Source organism: Electrophorus electricus, chromosome 6 (assembly GCF_041902795.1).
Source record: "Electrophorus electricus isolate QZ-2024a chromosome 6, ASM4190279v1, whole genome shotgun sequence".
NCBI classification, from domain to species: Eukaryota; Metazoa; Chordata; class Actinopteri; order Gymnotiformes; family Gymnotidae; genus Electrophorus; species Electrophorus electricus.
In genome coordinates this window covers 13161817-13179772 of record NC_137502.1, presented here as the reverse complement: position 1 = coordinate 13179772, position 17956 = coordinate 13161817, and the positions used below count along the sequence as shown (strand labels likewise).

Sequence of the window (17956 nt, the reverse complement as noted above, 5' to 3'; positions counted from 1 at the left end):
TGACTCCCTGTTTCAGAGCTGCCAGTTAATGAGTCATGTACATTGAGCACATGCATTGGAACGTCCTCTAAACAGATTGACACAAGTTGTTCGAACCGGTGCTTTTGCTCTTAAAGAAACAGACTCCCGCTTTTAAACCATGCCCATTAGTTACTGCATTGACAGCTGTGTGACCCAGAGGAGGCTACTGCACCTTTAAGAGGGCTGAAATATTTCTGTCTTGTGCCAGCCCCCTGTTTCTCGCCCGCTAACCCACACAGATCCTCCCGTGCTTGCATTTACAAACCAGCACTGTTCCCCTCTGCATCTCTGGCAAGAAATCACAGACTTTGTCACATGGAAATCCTTAAAGGACTCTAGGCAGCATGGATTCAAGCCAAGCCTGTACCTGCCAGAAAACTAAGATAGAAGGCAGTGCCTGCAGAGTCCATGGGAGTACAGCTCGGAGCAGTGCAAGGGGGAGAGGACAGCAGTGAAAAGGAGTGGAGGGCAGAAGACAAGGGTTCAGATCCCTTTTGATCATCAGAGATGTGAGAAAAAGATTCTGCAAAAGTGATGACTGCTTTCAAGTAATCAGCATTCAGCTCTGCGGGATGAAGCACTGGACAATCAGAGAAGTTGCTCAAAAGTTAATCAGATCACATCATGAAATTTATCCTTTTTTTCACTAATGCTCAGATACATGAGACAGGGGTAATGTTTTTAATTAAAGAACGTTTTTATTTTCAGCGATAGGCCTTTGAATTCAGCTTTGCCTGTACTTGCCACTTTGTTCCATTATATTTGGCGGTTGTTCTTGTGTTTCAGCACTCCATGAGAAGGAGCAATAGATGGTTTAAATCAAAGCCTAACTAAGTGGATAATATTCCTTGGCTGAGGCTTTCAGCTGTTAATGTCTTTCAGCCTGTTCAAGCTAGATTGTTCATTTTATGAGAAAAAAAAAGACTTTACATATCATGGTGAAGTATGAGTGAGCTAGCGGGGTTCTGAGTTGTTTAAGCAGTGAATATGAAGACATGATTGAGGCATGAATCTTGTAGAAGATAGTAGCAGGCGCTTACAGCAAGCATCGATTTCCAGACTCACCGGGGCTGGTTAACACTCCCCTAAGATAAGGAGGTATTCTTATGGATCTGAGCATTGTCCAGGAGGAGAGTCAACCCCCTCAGGGTGGGACTGCCACCACTCACCACATCACTGCTGCTCTGCTCACCCCTTCTCCTCTGCCTCCACCCGGCCCTGCACTGAAGGGGGGTATGACGGCAGGTTTCAAGAAGGTGTGCCGCACAGAGGAGGACAGCCCATGCCCATTCCCAGGGCTCTTGCCTGGCGTTCTGGAGATGAGGGTGAAAGAAGGCAGCAAGATCCGCAACCTCATGGGCTTTGCCATGGCCCGGATGCAATGCGAAGCAGGGAGCAGCGGGCAGGCCAGCCTGAGGCAGGTGGTGTTCACAGGATCGGGCCGAGCGGTGACCAAAACCATCACCTGTGCCGAGATCATGAAGAGGAAGATGGGCGGACTGCACCAGCTGACTAAAGTGCGGTACAAGAGCGTGCGGGAGGTGTGGGAGAGTCAGGAAGGGGGTGACGGGGAGATGACTGTGCACAGGACAGTGCCCTCCATCAGCATCCTCTTATCCAAGGACCCTCTGGACCCTCTGGAGCCTGGGTACCAGCCACCGGAGACCCAGACTGCTCTTTGGGAGGAGAGAGAAGGCAATGATGGACTGCACCAAGCAGGAAAAAGACCGTTTGACCACATTGCCATCCAAAGTGAAACACAGCCAAAACGATTCTGCCCTTAGAGTGGAGACCCTCAATAAGGTAAACATGCTGCCGATTTGGAGGGAAAAAGAAATCAGGGCTACCCACTGAAACTGTGAAACTCATTTAGAGGACCTACAGACAGGGAGATTTCTTTCACTGTGATATCTGCAGTGTGCTTGATTGGTTGAGTGCAGTGATGTATCTCAACCCACAGAAGTTACAAGTAAGATTTGTGTTGTCTTTAAAAAGATCAGAAGCATGTCTGAGGCATGACCATTTCAGAACTGCTAGTGACTGGATCAATCTGTCTTTCTCTTGCTAATGCCCAAGCTGGATTGTTCATTGCTGTAAAGAGAAAACTATTGTCCAGTATCACATTAGTGCTATACGGCATGCTGAATGATTAAAATGTACATTGTTTTGTTGCCCACTTTCCCTGAGAATAAATTATTTGGGGAAAAATTAATATTCTACATGATGTCATGTGCACCTATTATTTTATCACACTGTATAGCATTCAGCTACAGCAGAGGCAGAACAATGTACTTTGATAATCCAGGAAATTAAGTAGAACAAAATTAAAAATCTATTAAAAATGTAAACATTTAAGAACAAAACAAAAGCAGGAAACAAAAGGAACAATTATGCCACACCAGTGCTCAGCAAGATGAGTGTTAAGATGCTTTAAATAAAAAAAAGTTTTTAGTTTGTATTTAAAAGCAATACAGTATTACAGAATCCAAATTCTGGTCATTTGCATGTGAGTGCTCTGTTTTCGACTGTGCAGGAATGAACGCTAAGAGCCAAAGGAGCTCTAAAAGATGGTGGACATCGATTGTTATTGCACTATAGCAGCATCCACCTACATGTGAGATCCGAGCTCACGTTGCCTTGCTTGATACGAACGAGCTGAAGTTTCACTGTTAACCTCAGGTGCTAAAGTGATAGATACTATTGGGCATTCAATACAACTGAACATTCATTTAGGTGTGATGATGATCCCAGATCATCTTTGTTCATTTTCAGGAGAAATATTTGCAATTTTTCACTAGATTCAGTGCCATACCATTGTCCTCAAATGACCCCAACACAAAACTCTATAAAGGCTGAGTCCAGTATTACTGTAATTACATTACATATATCTACATTGGGAGTTTGGCGGTCACCTCTGAAGATATTATTTTGGCTTGTCTTTAAGACCATGATAGCCTAGAATACTGCAACTCACTGAATCCCTGCTAGCGCTGAATAATGAACAGAATATAATTTCTTCATCAGTGTTAGGATCTACAAGGCATCCCTAGGGCAGATCAAAGTGTGCTGACCCACAAACTGTGTTTATACCAGATTACACTTCCCTGCAGTGGGCGCAGTATGTTCAGATAGAACATCAATCATTTTAGGACAATGACAGAATGTCCACAGGGTGCCTCATCTGAGTTAACTTCTTCAGCCATGACTAAGTACATAATACTTTTTTTCATGTGTAACCTGGGGATGTTTCTCCTGATCATAATGAAAATCTCTAAGGCCTGAAGTCCAGTTAATGCATTTAATTTATCAAAATGTCACTAGATACCTGTAATGGGTTTGTACAATACAACCCAATGCAATCCAATTTTGCAAATGTACTCAAAGTCTCAGGGGCTGCACTGGGCTTTGAACAATAGGCAGCAACTCTTTAAAAACCCTCTGAGTATTACACTCATTTCCCTGAGTTTCTCTTGTCTGCAGTAGACATATAATTAACCTTCCTGAAGAACTTGGTAAGTGAATCAAAAGAGGGCACTGAACCCAAGGTTGTGAGGAGGAAATGATGCCTGCTGCTTCAGACCTCAAACAGAACATAACCTCAAAGTGCTGGAGACACACAAGAGGTTATCTGCGTTTATATCACTGACTTAACTGACTTTCGCCCAGCCCACTGTCTATAGAGGCCTGTTTCTTTCTCTCACCACCATCCTCCTCACAGAAAGGTTTCACTAATCAAATTACTAAAGGTGTGTGTGTGTGAGAGAGACAGAGAGAGAAAGAGAGAGAGAGAGAGAGAGAGAGAGAGAGAGAGAGAGAGAGAGAGAGAGAGAGAGAAAAGACAGAGAGTTTGTATGTGTGATTTAAAAGCTTGTGGTAGCACACTGCCCAAGCTAGTAAATGCCTGAACATTTCAGACACATCCATACCCCATTACCTCCAGCCTCACAAAGCACCAATGTTAATTGGGTGAAATTTATGAGCCAATAGATGGTCAAGACACACACAAAAAATCTGGTAGGATGTATGAATTCCTGAAATGTCTGCTTCTGATTCTGAAAAAAATATATATAGATATATATAGATATATATATATGATATACTCTCAAATTGGTCTCAAAGCTACTACATTGGTGGAAAGAATAAGAACATCATACATCATTTAAAAACAGAACAAAATATGCTACATATTCAAAACATTTAGAGAGCATAACCATATAGCGAATAAGTTTTATGTGCAAGGTTGGCATAAAATGTAATGGACATTAACACAGACAAACAAACAACAAAACATTGATTCCTAGAATCCACACAGGGATGTTCTGATGATACATAACAGTCCAAATTGTGGCGTGGGGAAAAAAATAACGCCACATCTTCAGCAATACCTGGGAACTGCACTTTTGTACTTAATGTTTTCAGAGCCATCTTTTTCCATAGCCCTTCTCTCTCTCTCTCTCTCTCTCTCTCTCTCTCTCTCTCTCTCTCTCTCTCTCTCTCTCTCTCTCTCTCTCTCTCTCTCTCTCTCTCTGTAGTGGATAAGACTGAGGGCTCTGGGTTGGTGTGGGAGTTCACTATCTCCCTCCCTCCATATGGTGCCGTCTTTTCTTATCTAGAAGAATGGCCAGGGCCTTCATTTTTCAGACACTCTTATCTGAAAAATCCTTTAAATTGAATATTTACTGGGCTGATGTTTTCAGCTAGTGTTTGACTGCTCCAGGCACTGTTCTACCCTTTGCCAGGACAGACCAAAGGGGACATTTTTCATCCTTTTATTCTCCATCTTTCTCTCTCAACATTCAATGTATGAACAAATGTAAATAAATTAATAGAAGTTTATTTGAAGGTGTTTTTTATTTGGTTTTGAGGTTTGATAGCTATTTTTGTTGCTGATCTGAATAGGTTACCATACAACGAATAGCAATAACATAAGGAAACTGTTCACTTTGTTAGCGACCATTTTCTTTACAGCCGAATGTAGCTGAGAACTGGCACTGTTCACTCAGAGACCACATTTCTGGACGCACACATTTCGGAAATGTGTGCATATTGAATGAATCAGTGCAGTTGAGGGTGTAATTGTGGAACTGGAGTCAAAGCTGTACGAGGAGATAACAGGCACTTGGTAAAACGTTTTTACTGAAAAAATATTACATGATTACACATAACAAACAAGTTCTAATTCATGTGTTAATGTTGTCATAGTTAACTAAAACTGTAATTTGAATGTCATCAATATATTGCTCAACAGCAACGCGGTGGTTACAGTGTGCGTTCACACCAGAAGATTCTAATTTAGGCTGTAGTATCTTTTCTGTCAAGATGAGGATTAAAACCGATATCGAAACAACAACAACAACATTTCAAAAAGGGAAAATTCACTATTCATCTACAGTAGCAGTACCTGTTTTAGCTCCATACGATCACAAAATTGAATGTATTGTAAGCATCGCCATCTAGGGGTGAAGTGATCGAACATAACTCGCATTCGGGTCCGTGTTGTACGTGACCGTCAGTTACGATGTAATGAGGAATAATGAATAATGTAAAGAACAGGTATGATTAAGGAATAAGGAAGCATAACCTATAGGCACCGGTGAAATCCTATTTTGCCAATGAAAAAAACATAGTTAAAAAGAATCGACATGACACACGTAAGAAAAAGGGAAATGTGTTACAAGCTAATATTTTCCCACTATTTAATCGTCATTAAATCTTTTTAAGATATACTGCTGTTGCCTTTGTCATCATCCCACGTCATTGCCGTGTTCCGGTGTAAGGCTCTTTTCCCTTCTGTACCCTTTGAGCCATAGAACCTAGATAGCGTTAGCTAGGAGAACTAACTTAATCGCTTGGCAGGCAAGATGTTCTCTGCAGCTCTTCGTGTTTCAGCCTCAAGTATCAGGAGCTTAGCGCGGATACGCCCTTGTTACACTGGTAAGTGTGATTTGTAGTAAAAGATTTATTCCGGTTTTCAGTCGAATTGGCTGCTCACTCATTCTTTCTATTATGCTAACTAGCTAATCATAGCGCTCAAGAGCAGCATTTGCTGTAAACAGTAGCCTTAGCTTGCTATCTTCCTAGCCAGCTAGTTAACCTATATATTTCACCTCGAGTAACCTTACTTTGACTGAAAATACTAGCTAGTAAGTATTGGCCCTAAGGAACTGGCCCAGTACGAAATTCAACTACCTAGGGTTAGCTACATTGACTTGGAACAGTCCAAAAAGTCTTGTTAGCATATATAGTTAGCTAGCTAGCCGTCCAGCCTATTAGCTAGCACCGTGCATGCCCTTGTGATGACCCAACAAAAGGAAACCAGCTTCAAATATATAATCGTCAACCTGATACCTAATGCATGAAGATATGATAGTCAGTGAATCTACTCAGCATATTGTAACGTTAAAATCCTCAATTTTTTAGATCTTCAAAAGCTGGCACTATTTGACTCTCTTTGAAGCTAGTTGACTAGATTTACCTATCATAGATGGCTATGTAGTGTAAACATTAGCTAAGTGCAATCTTCAGACATTTTTCCAGCTGTGCTAATTATTATTATATCCGGTTTCGTTCAAGATTAAAGCTCGACAACGCTGTACTAGTTATTCCTTCGTGTTTATCATGAAATCTGCGAGTATAAATGACATATTCATTTTCCAGCCCCTCTGGCGTCCCGAAGCTACTCCCATGCTAGCATGGAGACAGATGAGGAGTTTGATGCTCGCTGGGTGACTTACTTCAGCAAGCCTGACCTTGATGCCTGGGAGCTTAGGAAAGGTAAAATATGAGAGCCATGTAAATTCATTAATTGGTATGAATCGACATTGCTGTGTTAGTTAAAGCCTGTTTGACTGCTTCAGTCACATGAGGCACACTGTCTCCTTTTTATGTTTTTGGTTACAATTAATAGGTGGAGAGACTGAAGCATTGATGAGAATATTGGGACTCAATACATGTACATTAATCTGACCTCCTCCCTTTGCCTAGATAAGATACACTATGATTAGCAGATTAGAGACATAACATCCATTAAGCATTACCCAGAACATACATGTCCTATGTGTGTGCTATGTATACATTTGTGTGTATTTGCTTTGTCATTGCTTTGGACTTTCTTTTGCTGGGGAAAGTGTTGTTGCGCGATGATACTTTAGATCTAATGGCTGACTCCTTAAGTTGTATGTTTTCATAAATAATTACTCTGGAGGCACTTGTGTAATGTCTATTATGTATTAAGTTTATATCCAGAGGAGATTTTAACAATACTTAATATAGTGCCATTTCAAAAAACATCTGTGTTGTAAGAAGAAAAACACTTAAAAATCTAGAAAAGATACATTGTGTAGATAATTAGCATGCACAGATTGAACTGCTCTTCCAGTGCTATATTTAAAAAAAAAACATTATCTATTCATTTACCCTGTGGTGCACACAATGTACATCTGATATTTTCTGCATTGCATAAAATTACACACAGTCTTGCCTATCAAGAATTTGCAGTCATTTTATATATTTTGTATATTTTACTTGCTCAACTGAATTTTACGAATTTGAATTTTTTCTTCTCCAAATGAAACTTTTGAACAGAATTGCAGACCATCCTACTATTAATGGTTAATCAGCAATCGCTGATAAATGAAAAACATACTCACACTATGGACACATTTTACATTTACATTTACGGCATTTAGCAGACGCTCTTATCCTGAACGACTTACAAAAGTGCTTTGTCATTGTATTTCATCCATCGTTTCAGGTATGAACACACTAATCGGTTATGACCTGGTCCCTGAGCCCAAGATCCTAGACTCTGTGCTTAGGGCCTGCAGACGACTGGATGACTTGGCCAGTGCAATCCGTATTCTGGAGGCAGTGAAGGTGAGGGCCCTCCATGTCAGCTTTGATATGTGTAGTGCTTAGGCAGTGTTCCTAATATGGAATTTTTGCTTTTTAACCTTAAATATAAGATTTGGCATGACACAAAAGAAAGGAGGCAAAATACATATATTCTTATAGTAATATATTATTTGTCTACAATTTGTGATCTTGTAACACATTATATTATTATTTTTTATTTATATAATTTTCTCAACTTTTTACATGGCACTAAACTGATTATTAGTATTAAAAGGTTTTATTCTTGTTGACCTTTAGGCATTTTATAGTTCTGTGTCTAAAAATAAATACCAAAGTATTTTGACTGTAACAATGTTTATGATGATTAGACCTGTAATGGGATTGTACAAATCCATTTTAAAACCCAGCATTACATAATATGCTACATGTGTAGATGACCATTATTTCTGTTTGGAAAAGAAAGTGTGCTGTGGACTTTGCCACAAATACTAAAAAAATTATATGAGCACAAATGTAAATACTTTTTTTAAATGATGGCTCAATAGAAATGTAGTTTTACATAGAAATTAGTTATCCTTTGTGGTCTCATTGTTGAGCTGATTCGAACAGGCTGTTTTTCTTGTATAGTATATTAAAAATAGCCTAATCAAATTTAAAATGATTTAAAAATATGAGAAATAAATAAGGATTTAAGTAACTAAATAACACAAATTGTCAATGTATTTCATAGCAAGCCATCAACATGTCTACATTTATACCCAGAAATAATTTACCATTAATTTTTCTCACAAAGTTTAAAAATGTTTGTTTAAGGTTTAAACTCACCCTAGAGGAACAAGTATGTGTTTTTTCTGTTGTTGGTTTTTTTTTGGGGGGGGGGGGTGGTTATGGACTCTATTATTTAGGTTAACATTACACACAAACTTTAAACTTCAGTCTCATAACTAATGCAGCAGCTTTGTGATAAACCTCTGTATTCATTAAATGCAAAATTGTTTGGAACAAATGACCTTTTCTGTAAATCAGTACAAATATGTATGTTAGAACTCAACTTAAACCCACAAGTCAAAAGAAATACATTTGGTCACAGCTAGTTACATGATTGTTTCTTTCTGGTTGCTCTGTACAAAGGTTTTCCTTCTGTTTGCTGTACTGTAGAACTACACTGATGTTTATGTCCATATATAAGCAAGTGGGTTTTTTTCAGCATCATAGGATGAAACTAGATTACAAAGATGCATTAAGTGCTTTCAGAATATTAACACAATGAAATTAACAGTTACAGTTAGTTGTAAAGTTTCAGTCTACTGCACTAGTAGTAATGTTGGTCTTTGGCTATAGCAAATGTTATCGCTCCTCAAATAATAAGTTCATTACCATGACTGGGAAGTCAGAATTGCTGAATGTAGCTAACTAGCTTCTGCAAAATGAAATTGCATTTTAAAAAGGAAAAAAAAAATAGTCCTTGTGAGTGAATTATTATTAAAGTATGCGATGACATTTAATATTGTTTCAGATCATCTTTTTTTAAAGAGAGTTAACTCATAAAGAAGTGGTACCACAATTTAGTATTAGTACAGCTAAGCAAACAACAATCTAACCCATAAACGGCTCATTTCCATTTAATTTAGATAAATGTGCTGCTATAGCAACATGTTAATTTTTTTTTTCTTATAATAAATGTACACAAACTAGGACTGACTGTAAGCCTGTGTCCACTATGAGTCATAGTGTGGCTTGAACTTTTGATTAGTTGTAGTGTTGTGAACTATGTGTAATGTCATCCTCTCATAAGGACAAATCAGGACCACACAAAGAGATCTACCCGTACTTGATCCAGGAGCTTCGTCCCACCCTGACAGAGCTCGGCATCTCCACCCCAGAGGAATTGGGCATCGATAGAGCCTAAATGCCTACGTTCAGGGCAAGTGCCTCATTCTGGTGTTCTTGTTCCTAATTGCTGTCTCTCATTCTAATCTGCTTTTCATAAAGTAATGAGGCATGATAACTATCAGCGGTTTGTTACATTGGTCTGTAGGTTTTAAGAGGTTTTATTTGGAAGGGATGATGCTGAGGTCTGTGAAGCAGCCAAAAGTCTGTCTCCATTTCTTCAATAGTCTAGTTTAATACATCTGTTTAATACAAAACATAGCGTACTGTTTAGCTGACTAAATCACAAATGTGTTTTATTGCAGTGCTGGGATGCCGTATTTATACAGATTTTGTCTTTTTTTTCCTCTCTCCAGGACTCCTGAAAAGGAGACGAGGTTTTTCGCTGCACTTCAAGTCCCTGCCTTGTACTTTACTGTCCAGTGTTTTATAAAGCACAGTCCTGTCATGTATAAAATTATGGATCTAATAAACAGAGCAATATCTAATGGGTGTGTTTTGTTTTGTTTTTTTTCTCTTAACCTAATAAACTCCAAGATTATTAATTTATAATTCAAACTGAAAACTATTAGATGGCTTGGATTTGAGAATCCTAATCTTTAGTCAGAGGGGAAGGTGTAAAATGCTGTTTTAGGGCACAAAGACTTGTTGACTGGGAGGGGTATAAGAAGTTGATGAATGAATATAGTGGCTGGGGTGTGTGCTGTGAAACCACTGATCTGGGGTAAGTCACACTGAGGCTTCTTTGCCTGTGAAGACTAAGAAACTGGTCTGAAGCCATTCAAACAGCTATGAAGCCATTGGGCCTTTTGAAATACTAATCTGGTGTCAGTCATGAGAAATATTTAAATCGTGAGTGAAAATTATTTGGCTTGCTAAGTACTGATCTTGGGTGAGTTATAATAAATACATAACTAATATGGGGCTATAGCAATTATATTCAAAGGTTAATAACATTGACTTATTGGTCTAGATTTGCTTTGGAGTCGGTCAATATTAAAATTATTTGGAAGCGTGCTGTAAGGTGTGATTTATAGGTGTGTGGACTTTAAGAGTTATCCTGGGTCAGTCATACTGAGTGGATTATATGGGTTTAGGAATACTGCTCTGGGGTCAATCATGATGTGATTCGTATACCTCTGGGAGCATTAAACATCATAACTACACATGATGAGTATAATCCCACAGAAGCCAGGAACATCTGGAAAGAGAACTGGTTAAATTCACTTACAAGCACAGGAAGGGGTGTCCTATTTGTAATCCTTCATTGCATGAAACACGGGCACAAAATGCTAAACCTCACAGTCACCTGGGCTTGGCAATTCTGCAGTAACCAGCTGCAGCTGAAGCAACACTGTTTGACTAGTGCAGAGTTTGGAGTAACGAGCAACATTTACGGGCCATCACATTATGTTTCTAACAAGTCAGTATTGCCTCCTTTTTATCAATCTGATCACTGTCATAGAAGTGGAAAACAGTGGAGTAGCGTTTCTTTCATTTAAGAGGTGATGTTTCCTGAGAATAAGGAACATGCATCCTTCACTCTCAATGTTTTACATGTTCCATTGAAATAATCCTAATGAAACAACCTTCCATTAATGCTGTGTAGATACTTATTTTTCAGTTCACTCCATAGCTAATGAATCTACAAAGCTAAATGTATTTGTACTGCAGCGTATAAAGTAAATTCCATCTATGTTAGTGCTTCTCTTACTAGTCCCCTACTTTATCTATGGGGTTTAGTGTGTTTGTTAGTTATAAAAGATGTTGTCCAAAATATGGTAAATAATTTGTGAAGCAAATTAATACTTTCCTTACCATTTCCTAATAGAAAATATTACATTTAGGTCCAATTGCTACAGACCAATATTGCTATTAGCCTGGGTATTATTTTGGCTGAAATTCTAAATGATTTCTGGTAACTCACCTTGAGTGTTGGGCTTTTAGTGGGAATTTTTTTTTAGAAAGAAATATATATTTGTGTAGACATTCTTTATATTCTTTTTATTGGTTTTATGCATTTTTATTAACTGCTATTGACTATAGGGGTTTTTGATCATTTGCTTATCCTACCCCACTTACCGTCACAAATAGGACAACCGTCACAAATAGGTGCAGGTGAATAGGTGTGGGTGAATACAAATCTTAATCAGTGTATTGTATAGCCCTATTTAAGTTATGATAATATGCATAACCAACCTCACAGGGCCAGCCTAAGCCTTTATGCAGCCCTAAGCAGAATTAGATTTTGGGGCTCCCCACCACCTCAGTGCCAAATATTAGTGACTATTATCAATGCTTGATCATTTGCACATCTACTGTAAATCTAACACACACATTATCAGGTTTGTTAGTTGTGGCTGTGTTACTTACTTCATACCTAGATCCTCCTAGCAAGCTTTTACCCTTTTATGGTTTTTAATGTCAAAAAACAGAAAGAGACAAAAACAGAGCTCTAGGCTTCCCTGTGCTTTCTATTGTGTCCCTCCCTCCCAAGACCAAGGTCGAGATTTTTCCAAACCAAACTCTTCGGTTTCCCAGCTCTGCTCTATCTGCAGTTTCAGCTTCTTTCCAGCTCTATCCCCCCTCCCCATCTCAGAATTACTGCAATCTTCACCAAAAGCAAAGTTTGCCCAGTACTGATCAATCAAATGTGACCTCACATCCTGGTATCATTCCCACTAGTATGTGGCCAAACGTAAGGCCAAGGTGTTTATTGTGATTTGATCCACCTTATGTCTATGAGACTGTCAAATAAAAACTCACAATCTGAGATGTTCCACCCCCTGGAGATTCCATCACTTTTATTTACTCTAGAGAAATGTCTTTCCATACCTGTGGGAAGGAAGAGATTTATTCCCATACATATTATCAAGGAACCAGGGATTACATGAAATAACCCAAAATTCTTTTTCTTTTTCTTTGCTCAGTGTTTCACTATGGGTGATTTCCCAAATTTCACTGTATCACCTGGCCAAAAGTACAAGGGTAAGGTAAGTGTCCATTCAAACTAACTCAGAGACACCGGTCCTTAGGACCGCATGAGCCAGGGATGGATCTGAAGCATCTAGCCTGTACAACCATACAAATGTGCTCCCTGAAGCTAAGCCCTCTGAACAAGACCTAAGATGTCACCGCTCCTCTAGTAGAGTGGGCCCTCAGGCCCTCTGGTGGTTGAGGGCCCTTATACATACAAGCCACAGTAATCACCTCCACAGTCCAGTGGGAGAGTCTTTGGCAACAATGGCTTCTCCTTATGAGGAGTGGCACATGGCACAATTGCTGATCATGTCTACTAAAATCCATCTTCTGGGCTATATTTGGTGCAAGGCTCTGACAAGGTATAAGCAGCTAAGCCTCTGACCCTTCATCACTACAAAGGGCAGGGTTGAAAAGATTCCAGCTTCACCACTGGGCTCCTATAAGTGGAATCCATCACCTTCAGTGCAAATAAAGGATACAAGTTCACTCTAGTGTAGTGTGGATCAAACTGCAAATAAGAGGGGTGGATGGACAACACCTGTAAATCACTGTAAGTCAGAGCCAGAAGCAAAGATATTTTAAGAGAGAAACATCAGCCCCACACCCTGAAGGTGCTCAAAGGGTTCATAAGAAAGGGGCTCAAAAGGGAGATAACCTGGTCACATGGTGTGACCAATGGCCTGGACACCAGATGTTTATGGCACGCCCTTTCATGAAGCGATAGAGAAGGGTATGCTCTCCTGTAGGTTTATCCCCAAAGCCCATGTGGCAGACTGAAATTGCTGCTAAGTACATCTTGATAGTAGAAAAGGCTTTACTCCTATGCAACAATTTCTGCAGAAAAAACAGCAACTCTATCATGGAGCTCTGAAAAGAAGTAATATTCCTAGGAGTACGCCACTCCTCAAAAACTTATAATTGCATATCATATGTTGTGGGAATAGGGAAGGCCCTGGTTCTTTGTATTGTATCAATGACTGCAGGGGGCAGGCCCACAGTATTCAAATTCCATCTCTCTCGGACCAGTCTCAGAGAGCTGTCTGGGTAGAGAAAAATACAGAAGACAATGCACATTTTCCCATGAGGCAGGGATCTATGACTGCCTGCCCCAATCTCTGCCACAACCTGAGGCTTCATGGTGATGTCTTCAATCCCTATGCAGAGGCTTTCACCTTGACAGAAAATCTTTCCCCTGTTCAGTATCCCCAATACACATGTTACGTGGAGGGACAGAAACTGGGAGCTACACTGTAAGAGAAGGTTTTTTGCCAGTTTGTTTAGCTGCAATGAGTGAGTACTGCCCTGGAGATTGATATAGGCCACCTGTTTTCAGTAGGACATGCTGGCCTAGGAAAAAACCCCTGAAACCCCGGTCTCACCTCCAAGAAAACTGTGAGAAGTTCCAAATAATTTATGTGCATCTGACTAAATTCTGAGGAAGCCACACGCTATTCATAGCTCTGTATATCAAAGTTGCCCCACAGCCTACCAGGAATGTGTCCGTAGTAAGAGATATTCTTGAGGATATGCGCCCTAGGGATATCCCTGTCAGCATAACAGCAGGATCTCCAAAAACAGTGCTGAGACACAGGCATAGAGATCTGAACAAGCACTTAAAGTCTTCTTATCATAAGAAGTCTACTAAAGCCTTCAGCCCCAGCATACAAAACTGCTTTCTGAAAATGAAAATAGGCTAGACACTGTGTGAAAGGTACTGTTCTCTCCTCTGACAGCCTGGCTCAACAGGGGAGAAAGTTTATATGGAGGCCCAGGTAGTCTGTACTCTGTGAGGGCACCAGATGACTCTTTTTTTAAAATTGATATTTTGCCCTAGATTCTGCAGATGGTTTAATACCGCAATGAAATCTATAAGGGCCTGTTCCCTCTAGTGGGAGTGAATTAAATAGTCATCTGTGTAGGAGAATATTATTATCCTGTTGTTTCTCAATGGAGCCAACTCTACTACCGCACATTTACTGAACACCTGCAGGGCTAGAGACAGCCCGAATGGGACTGTTTGATATTCATAGGCTTTGCTGTGTTTTCTGTGTGTGGGGTGAATGTCTATGTTAAAGTAAGCATAGATCAGTTGTCACAAACCAGTGGCACTGATGAATAGATCAGCAGAACACTTTGTGTGTCAGCAGCTTGATCGTATATATTTGCATAGATAGATAACACACAGAGATCTAATATGGGGAGAAGCGTGGGGCTGGGTTTTTTTTCAGAGGATTTTTTTTGGCGAGGGGGGCGAATGACAAAGTAGTGGGAGTAAAAATGCTGCTGGCTTTTCTCTTCTGATACAACACTGATCGATTGTTTGCTTAACTGAGGAAGCTCATCTAGCTCATCTAGAGCTGAAGTTCCACTGGCCACTGAAACCAAAACACTGTCGAATCATGGTGGTTTCATAGTGAATTATAGCCTGTATCCCTTGAGAAACCGTGGACAACACCCAAGGGTAAACTGCTCATGTGTGCTACTGGTCTGTCTGCATGGTAAATGAGCTCCTGGGGCTTTCCATACTGGAGTCTCAGGCTGATGATGCTAGCCCATGGAGGAGACAACAGGTTAAGATAAAAGGGTGAGCATGAGCTCCTTCTGGTGGGGATAAATAAACACTTTTTCTGTTGGCATTTTAAAATATTGGGAGTCCAAGCTGGCTACAGCATTCATATATATATATATATATATATATATATAATTTTATGAGCAATCATGAAATTTGAATCAATCCTAAATAAAGATAACTGTCCATATGATGTGTTTTCATTATAACTATTATTATAGTTATCAAATTCTGACTAGTGCATGTTGTATAAGTTAAGAGAAGGTCACTCAACAAAGAGTTCAATACTATCAGCTAGAACAACAAAAGAATACAAGTAAAGATCCTGCCAACTGCAAAACTGTGATTATACAGTGGAATTTGTAGAATAAAAATTCAGAAATGCAGAGGTTCAATCCCTTTTATTTGTCCCCAAATCTTTCATGCATGAGAGATGAGTAACCAGTTGTCACATCCCAACCAGCACCCGGCCAGACATGAGGCAGTGTCAAAAATCACACCCGCACAAGCACCAATCACAGCCTCAGCTCACAATACACATCTCACTCATTTCACTCTGTTCACATTCATCAGTCACCTTCACCAGAATAGTGATAATAATAGTGATACCTGTTGCCTATTTTCCCTGGCTATTTAAACCCACAAAACCTTCAGCACAGTGCTTCACATTAACTTGCTGAGCAGCCTAATTCTCTGGCAGAATTTCAACTTATGTAATTCCCTTTTGTAATTCCATAAGTCCTTTTGTAAGTCAAAATAGTGATCAGTAATCTTACCAGGACTGCCAAAGTTTGGGGCACTGCACTGGTGACCACCGATTTCCCACTGAGACTGCATTAACTCAATTTCATAAAACATCTGAATACAATGTGCCACCACCACAAGTGAAGTAGAATGTGTGAAAGAGAACTGTTTCACTTCAAATGGAAATCAGGAATCAGTGGCAGAACATGCCTTAGATTTTGATGTGGTGGCAGCTGTTGGGACTAAGAAGCACTTGATCGATGTGTTGGTGGATGGATTGAGGAAGAAGTCACCTGCCACGAGGAGGCAAATTCCCAGGATGAGGTCATTGACTAGGTGATCATGTATGACCAGCTCCTGAAGGAGAAATGTCTCTTTCTGCGTACCCCTTCCCGTCCACAAACCCCATCGATACCAGCATGAGATGCACTGGCACCTTTATGACCCATGTAACTAGGTCTCTTCTCTGAAGAAAGTGAGAGGAGAATCCAGCAGCATCTGTGCCTGTATTGTGGGGCCGTCAACCCTGTTGACTATGGAAGCACTGGATGGGGGTCCTGTGAGGACATGGTACATTATACACTGTACTCCACAAATCCCCCTGCACAGTAGTGTACTGCACATAAAATAGCTTTCATTTTCATTCTACCGGATCAGCTCTCCAGCATGTCTAGTCACTAGGACTGCCCCAGCTACGCCAAAGTAACCCTCTTATTTCATGGTCAGATAATCCGATGCTTAAGTATTCCCCATTTTGTTAGGTGCTCTGCCTCTCGTCACTATCATTAACTCTAATGTCCAATTCTACTGAAAGCCCTGATGCCAACCCCAGTCAACCAATCCCAGTCCCTTACCCAGATCTGGCTGAAATCTTCAGTCTCAAAAAAGCACCCCACAGGGAGACAGACTGTGCAATAGACAATATATGCCCTCCACATTGCTGTGTCTAACTATCTACCTACTCTGTCTCACAAGGAGAACAGGGTCATAGAGCAATATGTTGCTGAAGTCTTAGCACAAGGCTATATTCTACCCTTCACATCTCCTGCCTCTGACAGTGTTCTTCATGAAGAAAAACGAAAGGGGTTTAGAGTATTCATAAATTACAGGGGTTTAAACACCCTTTTGCTGAAGTACCTCTATTTCTTGTTCCAGCTGCAATTGAACAGCTAAGGGGTGCTAAGTACACTAAACTGGATATCTGCAGCGCCTACAACCTTATTTTGGTAAGAGAAGGAGATGAATAGAAATCCGTGTTTAGTATGGCCTCGGGTCACCTTGAGTACCTGGTTCTTCCATATAGTCCAGCAACGGCTCCCTCCGTGTTTCAAGCATTCATTAATTCAAGCCTCTCGCAAACATTCCACAACTAAATATTTGCCTAGAGTTAGGCATAAGATTTGTGTTATTAATTGTGTTGTGTATAGTTTATAGCTATTTTATACCTATATGTTAGCTATATATTATGCATTATGCTATTGTTGGTGCATTGTTGTCTTTACTTTTTTATTTGCACTGTTTACAATGTTTTATGCTACTGGAGGAACTATATTTTGTTCCCCACTCAACACTTCTGTCATGAGAATGATAAAGTTGACTTTGAGTTTGGCTTTCAGCCAGAGAATATGAGGATAGTTGAGGTTTTACGACTCCCCTTTCCTTGTCAAGGATCTCGATTTTGGATCATGTTCTGGATTTGTCTGCCTGGTCTTTCCATTTTTTGTTAATGGATATTAATTGAATAGATATCTGAGTATTATTGGATATTATAGAAGGAGAAAAGACACTGTATTGAAAAAAAATATGTAATGATGAGGTGCAATTACACAAGAAAATGGGGTTTTGCTGTCCATGGTTCTGAAAATCTCTCATACAAAATGCGAAACAGGTAGTCTG

The 17956-nt window shown here is 39.9% G+C and overlaps 2 protein-coding genes across 2 annotated transcripts; both read left to right on the top strand.

Moving 5' to 3' along the window:
* The first annotated feature begins 282 nt into the window (after window positions 1-282).
* Window positions 283-2240, top strand: rpp25b (ribonuclease P/MRP subunit p25, b). Its single transcript, XM_027008820.3, has one exon. The coding sequence runs from the start codon at window positions 1128-1130 to the stop codon at window positions 1803-1805; it is 678 nt and encodes a 225-aa protein (XP_026864621.1). The 5' UTR covers window positions 283-1127; the 3' UTR covers window positions 1806-2240.
* A 3550-nt stretch (window positions 2241-5790) lies between these two features.
* On the top strand, window positions 5791-10253 carry cox5ab (cytochrome c oxidase subunit 5Ab). Its single transcript, XM_027008758.3, has 5 exons — window positions 5791-5955; window positions 6679-6795; window positions 7775-7896; window positions 9671-9799; window positions 10122-10253. Exons 1-4 carry the CDS (start codon window positions 5883-5885, stop codon window positions 9782-9784), a joined length of 426 nt encoding a protein of 141 aa, XP_026864559.2. The 5' UTR covers window positions 5791-5882; the 3' UTR covers window positions 9785-9799; window positions 10122-10253.
* The last annotated feature ends 7703 nt before the right edge of the window (window positions 10254-17956 follow it).

Bases quoted from the DNA above. Each gene is read 5' to 3' on its own strand.
- rpp25b (XM_027008820.3), top strand. From the start codon at position 1,128: ATGGATCTGAGCATTGTCCAGGAGGAGAGTCAACCCCCTCAGGGTGGG.
- cox5ab (XM_027008758.3), top strand. From the start codon at position 5,883: ATGTTCTCTGCAGCTCTTCGTGTTTCAGCCTCAAGTATCAGGAGCTTA. The intron at 5,956-6,678 runs GTAAGTGTGATT...TTCATTTTCCAG, and splicing joins GATACGCCCTTGTTACACTG to CCCCTCTGGCGTCCCGAAGC. The intron at 6,796-7,774 runs GTAAAATATGAG...CCATCGTTTCAG, and splicing joins TGCCTGGGAGCTTAGGAAAG to GTATGAACACACTAATCGGT.